This window comes from Xenopus laevis, chromosome 6L, assembly GCF_017654675.1.
Source record: "Xenopus laevis strain J_2021 chromosome 6L, Xenopus_laevis_v10.1, whole genome shotgun sequence".
In the NCBI taxonomy this organism is placed as follows: domain Eukaryota; kingdom Metazoa; phylum Chordata; class Amphibia; order Anura; family Pipidae; genus Xenopus; species Xenopus laevis.
Window position 1 is genome coordinate 120,877,703 of NC_054381.1, and position 24,823 is coordinate 120,902,525.

The 24,823-nt window shown below is 38.4% G+C and overlaps 1 protein-coding gene across 2 annotated transcripts in view; it reads left to right on the forward strand.

Moving 5' to 3' along the window:
* The window catches only part of LOC108719242 (chloride channel protein C), a 71,620-nt gene extending 47,079 nt beyond the window's left edge, over nt 1-24,541 (forward strand). For both annotated transcript variants that reach the window (XM_041566420.1, XM_041566419.1), the window contains 3 exons: nt 16,318-16,405; nt 19,762-19,857; nt 23,086-24,541. In XM_041566420.1, the coding sequence (XP_041422354.1) occupies nt 16,318-16,405; nt 19,762-19,857; nt 23,086-23,313 (412 nt within the window). In that variant the 3' untranslated portion in view covers nt 23,314-24,541. The remainder of the gene's footprint in view (nt 1-16,317; nt 16,406-19,761; nt 19,858-23,085) is intronic.
* The last annotated feature ends 282 nt before the right edge of the window (nt 24,542-24,823 follow it).

Below are 24,823 nucleotides of genomic sequence, written 5' to 3' on the forward strand. Positions count from 1 at the left end.
AGAAATGGATTTCAGTGCAGAATTCTGCTGGAGTAGCAATATTAACTGATGCGTTTTAAAAAAAACATGTTTTCCGATGACAGGATCCCTTTAAGGTTTACGTGATTTTCTAGGAGACTTAAGGTATGAAGTTCCAAATTATGGAAAGATCCGTTATCCAGAAAACCTCAGGTCCCGAGCATTCTTGATAATAGGTCCCATACCTGTATTTAATTGTTTAATGTGAAATGTTTCAATAGGTATAAGACATTAGTTAGTAGTTTTACCTGTGACTAGAGTAAGTTTAAATTATATAACATATGCAACATACACACACAGCACATGAGATAAGCATGATAGCTGAACAAATTCTTACCTTGCTTCCCTTACCGTTCTCCCATTTTGACATGAGTGTGTGTTTGTGTGAATATATTAGGGAAATTAGAGTGTCAGCTCCAGTGGAGCAAGGGAATGAATGGAAAATCTCTGTAAAACTAAATGTAATATTACTATGCGGTATAAACCAAGGTTACTGATATAACAGATATTATGACTGCATTGATTTATAAGTAATGGTATCTCTGATTGCTAGCAGGCTGTGATAGCAATTGTGAAAAAAGTGAAAAAATAATGCCTTCCTTTAATTGCATCATTTCATCTGTGTTGTACCTTCCATCTATCAGTCTTTGTGACATGATGTTATGCAAGAACAGGTGCAAAGTTTGCAACAGCTCTAATCACCTGTAGTAACCAAGCAGCGAGCAACATTTACTGTAAGGGTCAGATATATTAAAGGTTTGAATGGTAAATTTGAATTAGAATTTTTGAATTTTTTTGGGTCAAAACTCACAAATTCAAATTTTAATTCACCAACTCGAATTTTAATTAGGATGCGAGATTTATCGCACCTCGACCCTGGAAACAGTTCTCATTCTAATAATCGCCTCCAAAAACCTGCCGAGTTTATTTACAAGTCAATGGCAGAGGTCCATTGAACCATTTGAATATGTTAATTGCCTTCCAGACATTCAAGCTTTTTTTTTTGGAGGACAAGTAGATTAAAATTTCCGTGTCGTACGTATTCGATCGAATATTAGACGTTTGAGTTTTTTCATGAATAATATCCCATTCAAGTTGTGAGTATATTTATATATTTATAAATTTATTAGGGCAGAGACTCATGGTCAGATTCGGGGGGAGTTAGTCATCCGGTGACAAATCTCCTCTTCTTCGGAGCAACTAATCTCCCCGAACTGCCCTCCCCTGCCTTCCCACCGGCTACAATGAAAATCGCCGGCAAGATGGCACTTGGAGCACTTTGTTTTCCGAAGTCACCCGGAAGTCACCCGCACGAGGAAATTTCGGGCGACTTCGGAAAACGAAGCACTCTGAGTGCCATCCCGCCGGCGATTTTCATTCAAGCCAGCGAGAAGACAGGGGAAGGCAGTTTGAGGAGATTAGTCGCCCTGAAGAAGAGGAGATTTGTCGTCGGGCGTCTAATCTCCCCGAATCTGACGTGCGTCTCTGCCCTTAGAGTTAAAAAAAAAAATTGACATAACTTCGAAATTCAACCTTTGATAAATATGCCCCTTATTGGTTGCTATGGAATTCTATACATGGGCAAACTTTGTGCCTTTTAGTACATTCCCCCAGTGCATTGTGTTAACGGACTGGCCGCTTTCAGTTATCTTAGCTTGAAAAACATGAGCTCGGTTTCTGTTGTAGCAGATGACAAATGGAACAATATAATTTTTTTATGACCACAAGGGAAACATATTGATGGCGCCTATCATTTATCTGTACTGTATGAAAGCAAATATGCAGTGAAGAGCTGTTCTATAAAACTAACAAGCCATGCATTTCTTCACTATTTATTATTTATAACGTTCTTTACAAAAAACAGAATTTCCACAAGAAGCCAGGATAAATAATGGTGCTGGGATATCAGAGCCCTAAGGTTTTCTGCCATTCCCCTTGCTTGCCTTGGTCTCCATTTACTAGCATGTAGGACACAAAGTAAAGGAGGGTTTAGGCATTAAAAACCTTATAATTTGCAAATACTCTGCTAATTTGTAAATTTCTGCTAATGTGAATTTTATCAATTAAATGGCTAGAATTATTTGAGACATGGCAGTTTGTTCTCTACATTCCTAAGAATAATTTTTAAGACTAGCATATTGCCTGCATAAAATTAGAAAAAAATCCACTTTATGATGACTCCTCTCTCTTGGCAATACATTCTCTTGCTCCTTGAACTCCAGAGAAGAAAGGAATAATTACAGAGATAACGGGCAGTTAAAATGATATTGCTTTTTTTTTTTTTTTATTTCTTCATTGTTCCGCAAGTTCTTTTTTAGCATTGTATTATTTTATGCTACGTGCATTTAATATATTCTTATCTATATTGTGTTTAACCAAGGTTTGCCATAAATGAGTCCATTCAATCAGTACAATTAAATTAGTGTAATCGAGTAATAGAAAAATGTTGATTAAAATGCTTATTTAAATTAGAGTGATTAAACAATGCTCCCGAATGAGTTTAAATTCAGAAGGATGTTGGAATGAAATTACAATGGCCTTTAAAATAATTACAAAAAGAACTATTATTTTAAACGTGGAAGTACTTTTTTTACTGGCCCTGAACGAAATCTAAACATTCTGTGTTTATTGAGGCACAGATTTACTGCAGTGTAGCAGATTATTCTTTCCTCTTCACATGTGAAGACATGTGAAGTCCATTTTGGCTGCAGGGCAGCTTTATAGCACCACTGACACCAGGAAATTGCAGAAATGCCCTGAGAGAACATGTTCACAGCTGATTTACTAAGACTTGGAAACATTTCTTGACCTTATTACTTGTCTTTCCTGCAATTTACTACTTGTTTTCTGACACAAAAACTAGCTAGAACATTTTAGGGGCCATTTATCAATGCCCCAGGGATAAGTGCTAGAGCAAAAAGAGAAGCAGTATTGTGCCCCTTGGTGCCCATTAACCCAGTATTGGCACCTGGGGTATTGCTGCACTTTGTGCTGGATTAATTCTAAATATTATAAAACGTTAGAGGACAGGTAGGTAACACCTACTTTATGTGCCTCCCCAGCAATCCCAGATTTGTGGGAAGGCTATACAGGCCTAGGTTTATGCCAGCACAATTTTAGAGGCCACCAGCTGCATCTGCATTTTTTTCTGGAGCACTGGGGATTGGGTGGGTAGAAGATTGTTTAAAACTCCTGTGTGCCAAGTATTGGGACTTGAGGAGCATCTACCAGTGCATGTGCATGCATCTATGCACCCAGAGAGGGGCGATGGGGCCATCTGGCTATGAGCAGCATTGGACTAGCGGGGCTTCTGGCTATTCAGGGCTATTGTCTCAGGGCCCTCCTATGCCCCAGCCGCAAAACCCACTCCGACCCCCAGCCGCAACCCCCCCCCCGTGCGTACCTTTCCCTTCACACTGCCGCAATTGGGGCCAAGGCGGGAGGTTGGGGACAGCGGCAATGGATAGGTCTGAGCTGGGACCCACTGGGTTTTTTCCCAGTCCAACCTTGCTCATGAATACAGCACTTGCAGGCAGCACAGTAGTCATCAGGAAAGCGCAAGTCCTTTTGCTACATTCTGGAACTCAAGGATCTGTGCCAGTGGGTGCAAATGGCAGGGATAGGGTGCAAAGCAGAAAAACATGGTGGCGTGCAGATTCCAAATACATATTTACCTGTTAATAAGTTCTCTACATTACATTACAAATTCATCCACAAATGATAAAAATATCCATCAGCTCCTCTTCCCTTACATGGGTTAATGTGTAATATCCTTTCAGGGATATTTGTTCGGCACACAATACCTTTTTTCTCCTGCTGACTGTATTGTCTTCACTGAAAGCATTGTCTTGTGGTTCTCTATTGTATTCATGCAATAATGGATGCATGACAATGGACAAAACGATAACCCTAGTCCTGTTTATTTTGCCCCTCCAAGCTCATTTGTTACTTTTTTAGTAAATAATAAATTGTACAGATGTGGGATTTGTTATCCAGAATGCTTGAGACCTGGAGTTTTCCGGATAATGGATCTTTCTGTAATTTGGATCTTCATACCTTAAGGCTACTAAAAAGTCATTTAATCATTAAATAATCGCAATAGGCTGGCTTTGCTTCCAATAAGGATTTATTATATCTTAGTTTGTATCAAGTACAAAGACCTGTTTTATTATTAGAGAGAAAAAGGAAATCATTTTTTAAAAACATGGATAATTTGGATAAAATTGAGTCTATGGGAGGCGGCCTTTCCTTAATTCTGAGCTTTCTGGATAACGGGTTTCCAGATAACGGGTCCCATACCTGTAATAAGATAAGATAGCTGAGTTGTGTCATAAAAATGTCTTTATGTTATTAAAAGTACATATTGAATTTTTTTCCCTTTTTGTTTTGTTATTTTGTTGTATTTATATTATGGGTCATTGTATACAGGACAATATACATCTATGCTATTCATGTTGGAAAACTTTAATAAAAATAAAGTTAAAAGTAGATACTGCAAATGATGGTAAAATAATATAATAATAAAAAAAATAGTTTTTATAATAATAAAAACAATACAACCTTCTGGCCAGTTGCGCATACTCTGCAATGTGCAGATTGCAGAGTGGAAAGTGACAGAATTCCCTGGATTTAAGGGTAAGCCACTGTAACACTCATGAAATATGATGTAGCATTCCTTGCATTCATGTTTGGACATGCAAAGTAAGATATGGAGTAACCATTTAGAATTGTAATATTTCATGCGGTCTTACTCTCATCGACCCTCTAAATATGATTTGCATTTGCTTTCATGTCACTTTATGTCTTTTTGTATATGTTTTATTATATATTATCAATGAATAGTAGTTTAGAATTGCATATATGACTTTTTTTGCCTGAAAAAAATAAATAAATGCACTGTTCTTTTGATATCTATTGTCCCTATGAATTGTTGCCATTTTACAATATCTGATCAAAATGGTGAATCATTTACCTTTTTACATAAAATGAAATTAACCGTTTAATTGTATGAAAAACTCGCTGGGAAAAAACACAAGAAAAAATGCCCATTCATTTCAATGCATTTGGAGTGAGGTAAAACTTGAGACAAAACGTCCATTGACTTTAATGCATTTGGAATGAGAAAAAACTTGAGAATTAAAACCCCAATTGGAGTAAGAATAAATTCACCGCAACAAAAAAGTCAACCATAGACGCTAATATATTTTGCTACAAAAAGTTGCAGAGACAAAAAATGAGAATTTAATATTAGCTTCAGCATACTGAAATAAGAAACTTTCTAAATAAAATCAATTAAAAAGTCGGTGCTGTTTCAGAAATAATCAAGTTTATCTTTATTATCACTCTCTCAGCATCTCTTTCTCTACATTCTGTCTTCATTCAGCAGTTTGGTGTCAGATGAATGATCCAATATACAGTGGTGTGAAAAACTATTTGACCCCTTCCTGATTTCTTATTCTTTTGCATGTTTGTCACACTTAAATGTTTCTGCTCATCAAAAACCGTTAACTATTAGTCAAAGATAACATAATTGAACACAAAATGCAGTTTTTAAATGAAGGTTTACGTTATTAAGGGAGAAAAAAAACTCCAAATCTACATGGGCCTGTGTGAAAAAGTAATTGCCCCCCTTGTTAAAAAATAACTTAACTGTGGTTTATCACACCTGAGTTCAATTTCAAAGGTTATAAAGCCATTTCTAAAGCTTTGGGACTCCAGCGAACCACAGTGAGAGCCATTATCCACAAATGGCAAAAACATGGAACAGTGGTGAACCTTCCCAGGAGTAGCCGGCCGACCAAAATTACCCCAAGAGCGCAGAGACAACTCATCCGAGAGGCCACAAAAGACCCCAGGACAACATCTAAAGAACTGCAGGCCTCACTTGCCTCAATTAAGGTCAGTGTTCACGACTCCACCATAAGAAAGAAACTGGGCAAAAACGGCCTGCATGGCAGATTTCCAAGGCGCAAACCACTTTTAAGCAAAAAGAACATTAAGGGTCGTCTCAATTTTGCTAAAAAACATCTCAATGATTGCCAAGACTTTTGGGAAAATACCTTGTGGACCGACGAGACAAAAGTTGAACTTTTTGGAAGGTGTGCGTCCCGTTACATCTGGCGTAAAAGTAACACAGCATTTCAGAAAAAGAACATCATACCAACAGTAAAATATGGTGGTGGTAGTATGATGGTCTGGGGTTGTTTTGCTGCTTCAGGACCTGGAAGACTTGCTGTGATAGATGGAACCATGAATTCTACTGTCTACCAAAAAATCCTGAAGGAGAATGTCCGGCCATCTGTTCGTCAACTCAAGCTGAAGCGATCTTGGGTGCTGCAGCAGGACAATGACCCAAAACATACCAGCAAATCCACCTCTGAATGGCTGAAGAAAAACAAAATGAAGACTTTGGAGTGGCCTAGTCAAAGTCCTGACCTGAATCCTATTGAGATGTTGTGGCATGACCTTAAAAAGGCGGTTCATGCTAGAAAACCCTCAAATAAAGCTGAATTACAACAATTCTGCAAAGATGAGTGGGCCAAAATTCCTCCAGAGCGCTGTAAAAGACTCGTTGCAAGTTATCGCAAATGCTTGATTGCAGTTATTGCTGCTAAGGGTGGCCCAACCAGTTATTAGGTTCAGGGGGCAATTACTTTTTCACACAGGTTTGGATTTCTTTTCTCCCTAAATAATAAAAACCCTCATTTAAAAACTGCATTTTGTGTTTACTTGTGTTATCTTTGACTAATATTTAAATGTGTTTGATGATCAGAAACATTTTGTGTGACAAACATGCAAAAGAATAAGAAATCAGGAAGGGGGCAAATAGTTTTTCACACCACTGTATCTTATAGGGGGGCTCCATTTGCCTATAGATGTATTAGGGCTTTTTGTTAGATTTTGTTGTTACTTGAGTAATTTGAGTGAGCTCTAATATATCTGCTAGGAAAGAGAGCCCCCCTATAAGATATATTGGATCATTCATCTGACACCCAACTGCTGCATGAAGAGAGAATGAAGAGAAAGATGCTAAGAGAGGAATAGTGAATATAAACTTGATTATTTCAGAAACGATGCAGAATATTTAATTGATTGTATTTAGAAAGTTTCTTACTTCAGTATGATGAAGCTTATATTAAATTAACATTTTTGCGATAGTTCCCCTTTAATGACATGCCGATTAGGTAAGGGCAATAGGTCAAAGGTGAGGTAGAGACAGGGTCAGACCGGGCCACTGGGACACCATGAGAAAACCCGGTGGGCTGTGTCTCTCATGAGGCCCAGAACCACTGCCTGGCCAGGATCTGAGGGCCTCCTCATTTTGGTGGGACCACAAGTGAGACAGAGCTACACGGTAGTTCAGGAGGTACGGGGTAGAGTGGGAGGGATAGGGAGCTCTATTGAGGTTATGGCCCCAGTCTGACACTGGGTAGAGAAAAAGTTTGCGTAGTGCAAGTTGCGCCCTTTTGGTGTTTTCCTGCGGGCAAGTATTCAGTGTTGAACTATATAGATTTTACCTACTATTACTGTAATAATTAGGGATTGTTAATAAAGTTGTGACCTTACTGCCTCCAAGGAGATGTGATGGGTGGAGATATTGGCGTTGTTTGGAATGTAAGGCTGCTATATTGACACTACACAGTGCATTGCTGTGTATTTTGTCTACATTATTGGGGACTTTTTATATTATACATAAGTGCTGTTACACATGTTTACTTTTAATTCAGTGAAAATATAAATATGTTTTCATTTCCATTTCATCAGTATTTTGCTGACAGCGTAAAGTGAGCAAATTGAAGACTTGATGTACGATGTATATGAGTAAGTCTTAGAGAAAGTAAAAGCACACACTACTTGTTTTGCACAACCATACATGATGCTCAGCAGCTGTTCCCAGGCACAATAATGACACAGCGGCTGAAGCAAACATTTTCATGATGATCCATGGGAACTCGAAATGCAAACCACATTGTTTAAATAACACATGCTTTCATTGCAGTAAAGAGGGATGTCACACAACACAAAGTAAATTGAAGGCTTTTCCGTTTAGAAAATATGACAAAGTTGAGGTCTTGAAGCTGTATTACACAGCAACATATTTTGATCTAAAAACAATTGATATCAAGCGCTGTGTATATATCGTGTTTTATGACAGTTTATTAAAGTGATGTTTCCTCTGGTCACATAGGCAAACAACATTCCTGGTATGTCTGGGATATTAAGTTCCACTCTGCTGCAATGTTTGATGCTTCAGTTAAACTAGGCATCTGCAGCCAGGCCAGAAATTGTACCCCAACTTGCTCTGCTCAGAGACACTCCAATGTAAGGAGGCTGCAGTACAGTACCCTTAAATAGGTCGTCTCTACAGAGAGAAATCTACTATAGCATAGCTTTTGAAATTTCCCCTCTAAACAACTCCCTATTTAATCTCATGGTTACTTATCAGGGCATGTCACATACATGGTGGGAACTAAAATACATTTAGGGATAACCATTTTCAGGGCCTTCGATAAAGGAGGAATCAGGGTCTTCCTGTGTTTATTAGCTGATACATAAGAAATATAAAAGTATTTACAAGATAGGGTTGGACACTGATACCATCCTCTGCATTGGCTTAACCGGTGTCTAATGCATAGCTGCCCTTACACCTTCCAACACTCTTTTCAGTTTATTTGGTTTCAAATAGTTTCTAATATTGAAGAGTTATGTTTCATTTTTTAATGAAGCAGCTCCGAGAAGGGGATCACCGACTCTTCTGTAACTGTTCTAAATTGATGCATTCAGTTGATTCATTTCTTATCTTTGGCCCTGCTGAGCAGAATCTATGAGTTTCATTAAAGGAGAATTCAACCCTAACGTTAAAAAACCCCTACCCTACAAAGACCCCCCCTCCTCCCCCCAGCCGAAGTAATAAGGAACATCTTTGTGGGGGAGCTTTGGGTGGTCTAAATATAGGAGAGAGAGAGACATATTGTTGTAGTCCTGCACTAACACTATTCTTGTGTTGATATCAATTTCAATTTTCATTTCAGAGCAATGCTCTGCATTCCTAGTTAAAATAGATAGAATTAATAGATAGAATTTAATTAAAGGAGAACTAAAGCTTAACCAATGAAGTAGGGCAAAAATGTTGTACATTATGTTTTGGGCTTTTGTGATGATCTGTGTCTCCAAAGATGCCCCAGTAGCTCCCCATCTTCTTTTCTGGTGATTCACTGCACATCCTCAGTGCTGCTGTCACTTACTGAGCTTAGGGACCAACTCACAATATACAGTACACATAGAATAGAAATGTCACAATATAAGACTGAATAGTAAATAATTATTTGTACCTGGCAGCTCAGAAACCAGCACAATTAGCATCAGAATTTAACAATTCTTAATTTTCTACTTGATCATTTACGACGACCCCTAAGCTTAGCTTCTCAACATCTGGTCAGAGCCCACTGAGCATGTGAGTGTCACAGACACTCCTAATAAAATCCAAGATGGGAAACTCCTATGACAATTTTGAAAAACTGGATCATTACTCCTGCTGAATCTTTAGACTAGTTCAATAAGTTCAAAATATAAAATATGGCATTTCGAGTCATAATAATTTTAAGGATAACATTTCTTAGGCATCACAGTTAGTGCTTTGCTCTTCTAGAGAATGAATAGCCATTGCTAATAATATAAAACACATGCATATTTATTACTGATGAGTGGATTTTATCCCTCTTTAAAAAACAAGTTTCAAACCAAGCTTTATTGTACAAGAATGAGGAAAATCTATGTTGCAGAATGTCTCAGTTATGTTAGAGGTATAGGAAATACAGCAGTGTGTGTGGTTTGCATCATCTTGAGATCAGGAACATCATGAATAATGTTTGCTCTGTGGGCTGAAAACATATTTGTATTGTTTGAAACACAACTGTACCATGCTGAGTGACACTTGGGCACTTACACAGTGGTGTAACTACCCATGGTGCCCTCTCCTTCATGGATGCAGGCGTGAAAATATCTATGCAGTTTCGCATGCGATCAGACAACATTGCGTCTGCTGCGGGCCCCAAGGGATTGGGGGCCATGGCCTGGGTGCAATTGCACCCCTGCACCCAAAGCTGTATTTAGGTCCAATGCCGCCCTAGGCATTGGACCTAAACATGCCCCTACATCGTGCTCGCTGATGGCATGCGTTGGCACACTGATGGCACGTGTTATACGCAGTGGGATCATGCGGCACGTTCAGTGGAAGTGACATCAGCGCGTCATGCGCATGACATCACTTCCAAAGTGTCCCTGGGACCCCCCTACCGTTCAGCTCTGTCCTATAGAAAAAAAACAAAAAAAAATAGGCACCCCGAGGGCCGCCCCCAAAACCCTCGGGGGCATATATATATATCTATATCTATCTATATATATATATCTATCTATCTATATATATATATATATATATATATATATATATATATATATATATATATATATATATATATACGGCCCTGCATGCACCCACCCTTAGTTAAGCCACTGCCTGTGCAAGATGATATATAAAAATGTAGGATGTTGGAAAAACCTGATACATCATTTCACTTTGCCTCGCTTGAGAAGAAGGCATTGTACTTATTACATTCGGATCTGCCTTTGTAGATTATCCATGAGCTTGGACTGATTCGGAATAGCAACTTTACCAGAAGCATGATATTTGCAAATGTATTTACATTTTGTATATCTACTATATATTTACATATAGAAATGTGTTCATACACAACAATCTTTGAACACTTCTTTATTGACTGTTGTGCTTTCAAATGCTTGCTTGAATATGCTATATACCTATCTATCTATAGTACAATGTATATTTTGTCATAAGCACTGCATAACATTTTGCTACTATTTATGGTGTTATGGCACAGCATTTTAATGTATTTTGTTAAGTTAAATTTGAAAGTGTTGCCATTGAATTTAGATTCACAAGCCAGATGCTGTTTTTTTTTTTTTAAATTCCATATAGATTTTGTAATATAAAACTGCAAGGTAGCGGTTAACAAAATGTAATAAGACCTTGATTAAAAAGTATGCACCCGCTTAGGATAATTTCCTGGAAAACTAATAGTCATGAATGGGCCAAGAATGAGTGCATTTAAAGTTGACTTCAGTTTAATAAAAGACATGGATCAGACCTATATTTGTTTGCAATAAAAGGTAGTTCTACTCTGGTGGTCCAGAAAAAAAAATTGTACCAGTTAACTGTATGGCTATATGTTCTCTTCAGCAACATCACTACCCCCACCAAAGATATTCTACATTCTGAGAGCTGGGAGTGGAGGGCCCCGCTGAAAGGTTACGGCTAAGTACTAAACAGGTGCATTTCAGTAAATTACATAAAACTACTCGAATGTTATACATTTATTAAAGAGGTAATTACTAGTGTGTATTTTGGCACGTATATAAATGAAGGATGGCAATCACATTTACTTAATTCAGTACAGGTCTGCTAGCAGCAAATTATTTCCTTGCAGTTAATTCATGCACAGACTCTTTTAATGAAATATAACTCCTGACTCCCTACAACAGCCAAGATCCTAGGATCAATAGTGAAGATAAAACTGGAACAAGCAAACAATTTGCTTATAGAAAACTTTAATTTAACAGAGCTATTTGGATCTCAGGTGGGCCCATTTAGGATTGATTGAGCTTTCATTGGGCAATCATAAAGGAAACCTTGGGTGAGTTTACTAATCACGTGGGGTTTTGTGCCAAAAAAAGCTCAGCAATTTTTTAGGTGCCAAAGTTTTTCTTCATTAAAAAACCCTGTTTAGACAAACTATGAGGATTGAAGTTTGGGCCCCATACTGTCGGAATTGTATTAGGGACTTTACTTAAAGAGCATTTTAAATTGATGTGCAAAAAATATTTTTTAAAACTTTTTCAACATGTTTTGGGGGGGATTTCAGATGGCCCAAGCTGGCAAATTAAAAAAATTGGTCATGGTAGATCAGAATAGCATTTCTATATCATTTATGTATCCTTGTTTTTCAAAATACAGCATGGTAGAAAGATACAATGACCAGCATAATACAATTAACTTAAATTGTATCAATGTATCAATGTATACATTTTGTATGTATGTATCATCCTGTCCTACTTTTCCATTTCCAGTTATTTATCACTATCAACTCGTCCTTTGTTCACAAAATAGATAATTCCATTCTTTGATACAATATCAAGGAATGAAGCAGGGGGGAAGGAGTTGAGGAGAGGGTGCTCTGCTAGAAAGGTTCAAATTATTTCCCCTAATGTTTTTACTCGGACCCAATGTGTTCTCTAATTCAACCCAGGGAAGCCATAGTAAATCAGAATCTGAACAATAATCAGGGCTGAACTAGGGTGTGTGTCTTTGGTTATTAGTTAATCTTAAACCCCAGATCTTGGAATTGCAGTAAAATCAAATAATATTGCTGCCAAAATATATGCTTGCTGTTAAATTAAGGTACAGAACAATAAACTTTGATATTAAAAGGTGAAATAACAGGGGGGAAGGGATAGGAGATGGGTGGTGGTGTTCCAATGTGTTGCCCACCTGGTAAGTTACTGTCCAAAACCAAGTACTCAGGGTAGGTGCAGTGTGAATAGGCATACCAGTCCAGGATTCTTGGTTGGAGTGGGGAAGTCATCATTTTCATGTCCTATCTAGTCATTAGTCCTTGGGTTTGAGATAGAAGTCCTGTACTGTGCATATGCCAGCACTGGCACTAGTTGAAATGAAAACTGTTGGTGGCATGACTCTCTCCAGCTATATACTGTACCACAGCTAGGTACATTTCTTATACAAGGTACTCTAGGTGGTTCTTCAGTGAGGTTGGGAAATGCCCTACCAGATGAAGTTGTGGTGGCTGATTCTATTGATGTCTAACAGTGGCTTGGATGTTTTCTTGGACAAGCATAATATCATAGGCTATTGTGATACTAAAATCTACAATTAGTATATATGTATATATATATATATATATATATGTGTATATAGTTCATGAGTGTATGGAGGGGCCGGTGTGAGTGTCTGTGTGGAAGCTGGATTGCATTTAGAGGGGTTAAACTTGATGGACTTTGGTCTTTTTTCAACTCAACTTAACTATGTAACTATATAAGAGGCTTACTGGCCCAGGGCAGAGGATTAGCATTTTGGCTGACTGTGGGTGCCCAGCCAGTGATTTTGATTATTCTTGGCATATAAGTAAACAAATAAATAATTCACTCATTGTTTTCATTTGTGTCTTCTTTTCATTCCATGTCTTCTCATGACGTATAGCAGCTCTAAAAGAGTTTTATCAGTTATTTACCATAGCTCTGTCTGTATTCATTCATCCTAACCATTTTTATTGAAAAAATACTCCATGTCTACCACAACCTTTTGGTCTTATGATTTTTCTTAATTTTTTATTTATGTAATAGAAGACACACAATACAGTTTATTAGCTCCAGGTTGTTTAGTTGTCGCAAATAGCCATTGGTTGTTGACTGTTACGACTGTGTCACATTTATAATTTGTTGGGATCTCAGGAAGCATTTTGTGTTTAGGTGTAATTCTATTCTTTTGCTATACTTTATAAAGTAGAACTAATCACTCCCTCTAATTAATGTCCCAGACATGATCTATTTGCAGCCTAATTACCACACAGTATGATAGATGGGCACAGTAATAGTAATTATGCAATTATGTGCATTTTTCATCAGTTGTGCAAGTCGTCAGCTTATAGCCAAGGCAGCCTAGTAATGCGATCCATGACTTAAGGGCTTTCATCCTTGTTAAACCCAAACAGAGGAAGTTAATGTGGCCAATGGGAAGCTAATGCTAATCACTGACCTTGCACTTGACTCTGCCACAATGATGTGCTAGACATATTTTATGTGCCATATTAGAGATGATGAAGTGACAAGCAAAATTCTGATGATGTGTTAACACCTCCATGGAACATTGTCATTACTATGCAAAACACAGGCATTCCTTGATTTCTCCCCAAAGTTAAACATATCCTTCCTATTGTGTTACAGTGCCACATTCTTACATTTTTGCCATAAATATTCCATTTCCCTTTTCTGTTTGTATTTGCTTTATGGAGAAGCCAGAATGATCTTTTGTTTCCAGAAACACTTTCCATAATTCTCAATGGAAATTGCTTAGAGCTGTACAATTCATTTGAAGCAACGAGCAGAAACATGAAGGGAAATGCATGCTGCTGCTTTTCAAATAATTCAAAGCCCAAGTCATTGCTTGTATAGTTCTTTTATAATAAATAGAAGGCAATTGTTTCTTCCTTGCGTCTTGACTTGGTGTATAAAATCACTAATGAGAGCTAGGATATGATTCAGGTGATAATTGTTTTGTTCAGGTATGGCATCTGTTATCCACAATGCTTAGGACCTGGGGTTTTCTGGATAATGGATCTTTCTGTAATGTGGATCTTCATAGCTTAAGTCTTCTAGAAAATCATGTAAACATTAAATAAACCCAATAGGCGGGTTTTGCTTCCAGTAAAGATACATTATATCTTAGTTAAGATGAAGTACAAGGTACTGTTTTATTACTACAGAGAAAAAGGAAATCGTTTTTAAAAATGGGGATTATTTGAATAAAACAGACATGCCAACAGCCTAGCAAGTTGCAAGAGAAATTGGGTTATAAATGGTTGTGGTTTAGTGTGGGCTGTAACAAGGCTAATCTTCTACAAGACTGTCCAACCTGTAGCCAAGCTGTTACCTTAGAAGGTCCTGAGTTACAACTCACATCTACTCTATACAGTATATGTGTTGTATTTTTCTAAAGGCAAGAATACTGAAAAAGGCTTAATAAGGAAGTTTGGTATCAAAGTAAGAGATAAGTGAAAACATTGTTTAAACCAGGGGTCCCCAACCCAACTCGGTTGGCCTCGATCTTGTACACTGGGCTCGACAAAATTTGACACCGGCGCGTCCAAACTTACTGCCGCCCCCGGCCATAGCCGCCCCCCACCGACCCCAACCTACTCCACCCCCGAACCGGTCCCCGTTCCAAAAAAGGTTGGGAACCCCTGGTTTAAATGGTATAAATCCTGCGAGTTTGCTAGAACGTTCCTAATATGTTTCCATCTTGTGCTGCTGACCCCCATTAAAAATAAATAATATGGGGAAGACCTAAAGTGCAAAGAGCAAAAAAGGAACTATTTTGCCCTGATGTAATTTGCTACTTGTACCCTGAAATTTTAAGCACATCTAGAATACAGTCATAAATCTGCATACAGAAGGAAAGGGAGGTGGGTGGCATGTAGACGTCCCCTAGAAAGACCCTACCTGTTGTGTCATGTCAAAGCAAGCTCAGGAGCGTGGTGGATGCAAGGCGCTATAGCAGGTGTTAAGTATGACTCCCTTAGGCCACTGTACCCTTCATTAGAGCTGCATATGCTTTGTATGTATGATCCCTCAAGGAGCAAACTTTTGTAACCTTGAAATCTCCAGCACATTCATCTGTAGCCCTGTAATTTGTGTTGTTCCAGTTTTCTGAGACTTGCAAAACTTCTAACAGTGTATCCTGCTTGCAAATCAATAATGTTGAATGTATGATGTTGAGATTTTAATCAGAAAATATGTTCACTTGCTGCCCAACAGGGAGCATCCTTAACAAAAGTTTTATTAAGATTAAGGCAAAATCCAATAGATACAATTTCCAGCCAAATAACACAAACTGCAAAGAGCTTGCACTTGTCTACATATAAGGCACATTCCCCTCCATTATCAAATTCTCGACATGCACTGATTAATCACTTCTTATTTACAGTAAAATCATAAGCATTTTGTGAACTGAAATACATTTTAAATAAAGTTAATTAAATATAGTTGTGCCCTAAAAAAGTATTGGGTATAGTGAAATAAGTTATTTTGTCTTTTGCCCTCAAGCTGATTCTTTTCAAAAACTACAAGGTTGGAAAGAAAAGCCTATTTTGTTTTCTTCCTGAACATTGTTCTGAAACTGATATAAACAACAGGGAAATTTGAACAATCTTTCTTCACAAGGTCACATACGCAATTGAATGTTTGTTAGTGCTGAAAGCAGAGCATTCTCTCCCCTAGAGGTAGGACTCCGGCCTCAGAGCAAGTAATACTGTATTTTAATTTTTTCATGTGTAATACAGAGCAGTTAAAAGAGTCGTAAATAGAGTCATACTGATTGAAATAAGAATAAAGTCGCTTTCCAAGTTCTATTTTCATTGTAGAAATGGCTGAGAGTATGATTATGTTCCAGACACATTCTCATTTTATTCTGCTGTTAAATCTTTCATGCAGGCTGGAGTTATATATGCTGCTTTCCAACAGAGGAGTATTTCAAACCCATGAAAGCAATCAGTGCTCATCTGTTCTTAAATACCAAGAGGTAGGTAATCACAAATCTTGTCATTTCATTTTAAATATGTGTACCCTTAGGGCTCTTACACATGAGCGTTTTTACCTGCGCTCCCCTGCGTTCCGTTTTTCGGCGTTCAGCCGCAGGGGAGCGCAGGAATAGACGCATTTAATTATTTCAAATGGGGCTGTCCTCACACAGGCGCATGTAGGCGCCGAACGCAGGTTGAGACGCAACATGCTGCATTTTTCCTGCGTTCGGTGCCTACATGCGCCTGTGTGAGTACAGCCCCATTTGAAATAATTAAATGCGTCTATTCCTGCGCTCCCCTGAGGCTGAACGCCGAAAAACGGAACGCAGGGGAGCGCAGGTAAAAACGCTCATGTGTAAGAGCCCTACACATTGACACAACAGTTACATTTACACAACTTTCTAAATTAGAATTATTATGTAAATAAAAAAAGGACAGTATACACTCCCTTTCAACATTATCTGAATGTATAGGGCTTGTGCCGAACATAGGTTTTGCCTATTAAAGGGACAGTATAACCCCTTTTCGACATCAAATGAATAAATATGGCTTTTTAAGCTATTGTTTTTATTAAGAAATAGCCTGGGGCATAACTACAGAGGAAGCAGGGTGGCCCAAAAAGTATAGGGGCCCCATGAGGCCCTAATTCATATTCAATTTAAATAAATATTGGTAAATCAGGTCAAACTCCAGACATTTTGAGGGCCTGAAAAAAAAATTGCTGAAAACGAATCTCCTGAAAATGCCTCTCCATTGCCGGTAATAGAAATCGCTGATTGCTAAATCGCCCTGCGATGGATAGGAATTTTTGGGAGATTTATCGCCCACAGCTGCATCTAAAAAACTGTCGGTGACAAATCTCGCCGTGCGCCACTGCCCTAATATTGAGCTGCTTAAAGGCTGCTGCTTAGATAAGGGAGAGATTTGTTTGGTTTAGGGTCAGGCCACACTGGGCGTTTTGGGGAGATTTGGTCACCTGGCGACTAATAGCCTCGTTTTTCCGCGTGTGATTATTTTTAGCGTTTTTTATTTTAGCTGGCACAGAGTGAGGGAAGGCGTTTGGGGAGATTCGTCACCGCAAAAACAAGGCGATTAGTCACCAGGCAACCAAATCTCCCCAAAACGCCCAGTGTGGCATGACCCTAAAGGTAAGTAGGGAGCTCTGAACAAATTGCTGAGTTACAACTCATTTTAAAAAAGGTCTAACATGCAGTGTTCATTGAACCCATTGGGCTAAATGTATTTAAAAGGCAAGTCAACCCCAAAATAAGTTTGCCTAATAAAAAAAAAATATAATTCTAAGTAACTTTGCAATATACCTTTATTACAATGTATCTATGGTTTTTAAGTTATTTGTATACATATTGCTACTGAAAGCAGTGTTTGTCTGTCCCTTTCCCGTGATGGCTCAGACTGTTGATACAATGTAAGACAACCAGCCGATTAACAGACCTGTCTTTGCTGGGGAACTAAGACTTTTGCAACATTGTTTAAAAAGTAACAACTAGGAGTTATGCAAATGCTGCTTTCCATAAACATTGTTTTACAAATACTGTAATTGTTTTCTTTTATTAGGCAAATTTTTATTTTTGGGTTGACTTGCCCTTTAAAGTAAACATCCAATAGGTCACCTATCCATCCTATTCCCTCCTCTATATAATCCACTCTCATAGTAATGTCTGATCAGTACTATTAACTGTTCACCCAGAGGATACCTTGTGAATATTTAAATAAACCTAGGAATTGATATTTATTAGTAATATGTGATCTGTTATAAAGGAGAGCAAACCTGGTAAATGGCACATTGTATTTTTGAGTTTATATATAGTATATATTCTATTTAACTTGTTAGAATCACTGGGGAGAGTCACTGTTTATCTACAACACACTGATTAATTGTATATATAAGTTTAGCACTCATTGGATAAAACTTGATTTTACCAGTGATTCTTTATTAGTTGCCCTCATGTGTAGTGAAACTTACTTAATAACATGGTCTCAGAGCAGTAAAGGTGTAATTGGTTTCACCAACAAACCCGAGATCAGCCCAACTGAAATTATTGTGACCAGGAGCCAAATTCAAAAGAGCCACTTAGTTCCATTTTTAAAATGTATCCGAGTGAATTTACAGATATGTTTTAGCCATGAAAATACTTTTTCCCTGCAGTCCAATAGTAACAGAAAAGTACAGAATCTAATATTCAGTTGAATACCACCACTTACAGGATTCCCTGCAAAACTGAACCTTTAGGGCAATGACAAACGAGAAGATTTTTCGCCTCTGTTCAACATTGGTTGAGGTGTCTGATGCCCATCGGCTGGAACCTTAAGATCTCTCCTCCAAACATTTTGCAGGCCTCCCTCCAAATGCAGACCTCCCCTACCAGTGTGTCCCCTGGCCACTCGCTATGTGTTTCTTTCTCTGTCGTTGTGATTGGGGGAGAGGAGGCTGGGAAGAGTTTCCAGAGTCCATGGGGAGCATGATTTGGTTTTTCCAGGCCTCACTTGCGCCGATTTGGCTTATCATGAGAGTACTGAATTTTCCTGATTGTCACCTTGCGATTAACCTCCTCTAGCCAGGCGACTAACCCCCTCTGAATACTTTCTAATCAGCAATAAAGTAAAACGCCAGTTGAAAAACTACTAAAGTCACCTGAACTTTCTTTCGCAAGACAACTTCAGGAGACTTCGGAAAGCTGAAGTGACTTGTATGTTTTCCTACTGGTGGTTCACATTATTGCCGATTGGAAAGCATTTGGAGATTAGTGGCCTAGCTAGAAGAGGGCGGCTATTCTCCTCTTCTTTTAGCCTAAAAGACTTTAAGGGTGGTGGCACACGCTCCAATTCAGGAAGATTAGCTGCCCAGTGACAAATCTCTTCTTCGGGTGACTAATCTCCCCAAAATGCCTTCCTGTAGGCTAGAATCTGAATCGCCGGCAGAGTGGCACTTGGATCGCTTCTTTCTCCTAAGTCACCCGAAGTTACCTAACGAGAAAACTTTGGCCGACTCCGGAAAACGAAGCGACCCAAGTGCCATCACGCCGGCAATTCATATTCTAGCCTACAGGAAGACATTAATCTCCCCGAACCGAAGTGTGTGCCACCACCTTAAAGCTCTGGACAACTGATTGTTGTTCACAGATGATGAAATTCTGTGATTTTTTTGGTATTGGTATTTTGGGGCATTTTATCAAATCACTTGTGGAGGATCTAGTATGTAGCCTAATCTACAGATAATTAAATTTGTGCATCCAGCCTTAGTAATGAACACTTTTACTTGTTAGTAGCACACCTGAGTTGATAAGTGAGCCTTGTTTTGCCCATAAAATCTGAACTGTGTGCTTGGTGCCTCCAGGTGACGGTGGAGAGGGTGCCTGATGAAGCTCAGATAATCCGGCTGCTGAACAAATACTCTGCAGACCCTCAGTATCAGCAACTCTTCATCAATCTGGTAAGGACAGAGCCAAATCCAAAAACAAACATCTCTTCTGTGAACAATGTGTTTGTTATATTTAAATCATTTGTTTATGATGGCTGTGTCAGGCGCACTGATTTACATAAACATTGCCAATCTTGAGACTTTACATTTTCAACAAAAGTAGCAAAGTACAAACAGCATTCCTGAGTTTTAATTCATGCTATATAAACATAACAGATGTTGATAAAACGAGCCAGCAAGAAAATACAACAAAAGAGCTCATAAAAGAGTCTTTTTTCCTATTAAAATGCTTTCCAGATTGACACAATGATACCGGGTTACTAACACATATAGAAATTCCATGTTGATTTTGGCAGATATGGTCCCCTGGAGTTAAAAGGAAGGGCACATGTAGGGATTCCTCTGTTAATGGCCACTTCAGAACAATCACCAGTTTACCCTTGAAAAATATCTGCTTGTATTTCAGGGGACAGGGTTAAAATGGAGCAATGTTTCTGGGTGCAAGAAACAAAGGAGATACAATGGACTTTTTTGTATATATTTAATGCTTTGCAATTTTTTTACCTTTTTAAAATTTCATGCATATGTTTGGGGCCAAGCTTTCAGAGACCTGTTTAACAGACAGGTGAACGATGTGCATGTTCCAAAGGTACATGATTCATTACAATGAAATGTTCAGCCAAACACACTGTTACATTTTTAACACATTTTAGGGATAATTTTAATTGTTTAGAAGGATAAAGCTGATCTGATCAAGGAAGCAAAGTGGACTTCAATAACTATACAGATAATGGAATCACTTCTTGCCTTGACATGTCATATCATTTAGCAACAAGACTACTACTTGCAGATTATTTATACAGGTATGGGACCTGTTATCCAGAATGCCCTGGACCTGTGGTTTTCTGGATTATTGATCTTTCCATAATTTGGATCTCCATGCCTTAAGTCTACTAAAAAATCATTTAAACATGAATTAAACCAAATATGTTTTGCCTCCAATAAGGATTAATTATATTTTAGTTTGAATCAAGTACAATTCACTGTTTTATTTTTAAAATTTTAATTATTTGATTATTTTAATTATTTGCATAAAAGGGAGTCTATGGGAGATGGCCTTCCCGTTATTCAGAGCATTCTTGATAATGGGTTTCCAGATAATGGATCCCATGCCTGTATTATGTAAGCAGAATGTATTCAGTTGTATAAAACTCATATGTCACTGGCTTTACAAGCAGAATGGATTTATTTTCTAAAGAAACCAAAAGTAATATTTATTAAGTAAATATTTTTGTTATTATAATAGTCTGCAGTGCTTGGTATGTCTCCCATTGTTTATTTGCAATAAATTGTTTATTTGCACTCCCTAACCAGAGACATGTTCCGTGTTCATAATGGAATTGTAATCAGTTCAAGCAGCTCCAATAATATTAATGAAAACATAGTGTTTCCATTTGGGACATGGTGCAAAAAAATCGTACATTGTTATCTATCAGTTTTGTTGGCATATTTAGTTGCCTCCATTTTGGTGTAGCCCGATATTTTCCTATTTTGCCTGTTGCAGAACTTGCTCTTCTTTTCTTGTTTCCTGGCTGGTCATTCAGAATAGAAACCCCTCTCTATCACTAAAGATTGTGCAGGACTGCCACAGGGTGCCATTGAAGAATTTTGCAGGTGTGTGTGTATATGGTGTGTGCGCCGAGGTCTCTAAGGCACTTTGGGTTTGCCGTGTGCAATGAACCCGATTCACCTTAGAGAGCTTGGGGCGCACGCCATACAGACACACACAAGCCTGCAAGTTGCTGCTTTGCCTCCTGGTTGCCTAATCTGTCAACCTTGCATGGCACCCAACCAGACCCAGGCACAGCACAGAGCAGATAAATACAATTATTTTTTTTTAAAAAAAACTAGATAGGCCCCTGCTCATTCTGGGCTCCTAGTAACCTATTCATTAATCCACCCCTGTGGTATGTTGTTGTCCTGCAGTCTTGATACAACATTATATTTGCAAGTTTGGGAATGGGTTATCCTAAAACGTGCTATCCAGAAAACCCAGAATTGCAGAAAGGTTATCTCCAATAGACTGCATTTTAAGCAAATAATTCAAATTTTTAAAAAATGATTTCCATCTTCTCTGTAATAGTAAAACAGTACCTTGTACTTGATCCCAACTAAGATATAATTAGTTATTATTAGAGGCAAAACAACCCTATTGGGTTTAATGAATGTTTAATGCCCAGAATTACCAGAAGGTCATCTCCCATAGAGTAATCATGATTTTTAAAAATATTTAACTTTTTCTGTGTAATAATAAAATCTTGTACTTGATGGTAACTAAGCTGCATAAATCTATATTGGTGGCAGGACAATCCTGTTGGGTTTATTTCATGTTTAAATGATTTTTTATCAGATTTGGTTTGTAGATCCAAATTATAGAAATACCCCAATCTGGAAATCCCCAGGTCCCAAGCATTCCATATAACAGCACCATACTGTATTAGCGAATCTGTTTAGGTGCAGCTAGAAACTGAAGTATTAGAGAAAATCCATATCCTAACCAGTTTCCTGAAAGCTCCAAATATTTTGGATAATCAATTCTATTCCTGTTAATATGCAATTGCAGGTGAAAGTAATATTTTATTTGTCTCTTGCTCATTATGCCAGAAAAACATGAGTGGCATTGCCCTTTAATCACAGTTTTGCAAAACCCACATTTTTACTGACTGCAAGAAAGAAAAAAAATCTTTGAACCAACTGCCAAAAAAATAAATTCCTACCAAATCACAAGCAGGCAATCAGACTTTACCCTGGATCAATCAGCTTTTTATTATCATCTGTACAGTTCACTTGACGATTCTTTGTAATGTCATTGAATCTATTTGTATAGACAATCTCATTGCTTCAAAGGCAGGTCTATTAGAGTGAAAAGGAAACTGATTTGTCAAGTCTCCTCATAACTCATCCTGTAATGTTGTCATTTTTCCATCACTATTCTATGAACTCTTTTGAACTGCCCTATTGTTTACAGCCACGTAACATGTTCCAAGTATTGTAAGTGGGGGGGGTGTCTTGGACAAAAGGAAGAGACAAGTATTATAGAATAAAGGAATTCATCCAATTTGCGTCACAGTGATCCCTAACTAATTAATTTGTCTTGATCTTGTTTAAAACAATTCATTCTGAACCTCATTTGAAACTGTGCACTATACATTACAGTAACCAGAATTTTTGTTGTTGCAGGAACCGTATATTAACAAGTCAGCAGTTTCCGTGCAAGCCCATTTCTCGCTACAGCGCGCGTACAGTGTGTTTAGGACTTTAGGGCTTCGCCATCTCACGGTTGTTGATCTTCAGAACCGGGCAGTCGGGATCATTACCAGGAAGGATCTGATATCTTTACGCCTGGAAAAGAAGGTGATTCTACTGGACAAGGGAAAGCAAGATTCTGATGAAGAACTCTTACACTAAACTCAAAAGCGATGGACTGGAAATCTCCCAGTTTCCATCAGAAATACACTATATGGCCAAAAGGATGTGGACCCCCTTTCTAATAATTGTAATTTGTTATTTAAGCTACAGCCGCCACTGCTAATACAAGTGCCACTACATCATATAATGATATTGTTGACAATTCGGTGCTTCCTACTTTGTGGCTACAGTTTGGGGAAGGCCCTTTGGCAGGCAGTAAGAAGAGTTGCCTTACAATCACCAGTGCTGAGTAACAGCAAGCAACTGTACTTAGTGCCCTTGCACTTGTGTCGTATCTAGGGCATTAATAAATGAGGCCTGTAATCTTTTCTGGAAAGACATAGAGGCTTATTTACAATTGCCCCAGAAACAATTGCACAAAATTGCACCCATAGGGCCCACATGGTTAGGACCTCACTCAAAAGTCTGTGCAAGCTGCATCTGTGGACCTGCCCGTGCCACAGGCAGGTGGTTAGAGCAGGGCTCTCCTGAGCCTTGCAGCTTCCTAACCTTGCGTGCAGCTAAATGATGAGCTGATCAATGTGCCTGCACCCAGAAACATTACCTCCGCTCGCATGCAGGCAGACTCTGCAGATTTCTGCAAGATTTTGAATTTCATGCCGAAATCCATCGCATCTTGAATGTTTCAAGGTCCAGATACATTGATCAGCAGAGCAGCAGCAGAAGAGCAGATTCTGCATTTCTCTGCAGGTTGAGATACACATATTGTGACACTAGCCTTAAAAAATAATTAGACCATTTGCTTCCATTGCTTGCAAAGGGATGATAAGCAGCAAGGTTGGACTGGGGGGCCAGGGCCCACTGGGGCTCTGCCTCAGGGCCCCCCCTGCATGTGTGAAAGTGCGCATGCATTTAGTTTTTGCTGCGACCTGCAAAGAGAGGAAGAGGCACATGTGAAAGCGCAGGGTGGAAGAGACGCAGGGTGCGGATGTGGTCCGGAGGGCCCACAAGAACTGCAGGCCCACCGGTTTTTTTCCCTGTGTCCAGCTGGCCCAGTCCGACCCTGATAAGCAGCATCACACTGTTCAGGTTTAGCAAGGCATAGCAATGCAAACACTTATCTCTTCAAAAGTCAATAGAACAATATGCTCTGTTATATTAGCAACTTGCACTTCAGTGTTGGTGTAACTTTAACATTGTTTTTGCACATAAAAGAAAAAATTGTAATATGAATAGCAAATAAATAAAAAAAGATATTCTAAATGTTTCCCCACAGCTTTTTACTTGGAGCTTCTGACATTTAAATGTAGAAACTATATCATTTAAACATTTGGTTGATTTGTATATGAATTATAAAAGATACAGTTGGCCCATAAATCTTTGGACAGAGACATTTTTTTTTCTAATTTCGGTTCTGTACATTACCACAATGAATTTTAAATGAAACAACTCAGATGCAGTTGAACTGCAGACTTTCAGCTTTAATTCAGTGGGTTGAACAAAAAGATTGCATAAAAATTTGAGGAACTGAAGCCTTTTTTGTAACACA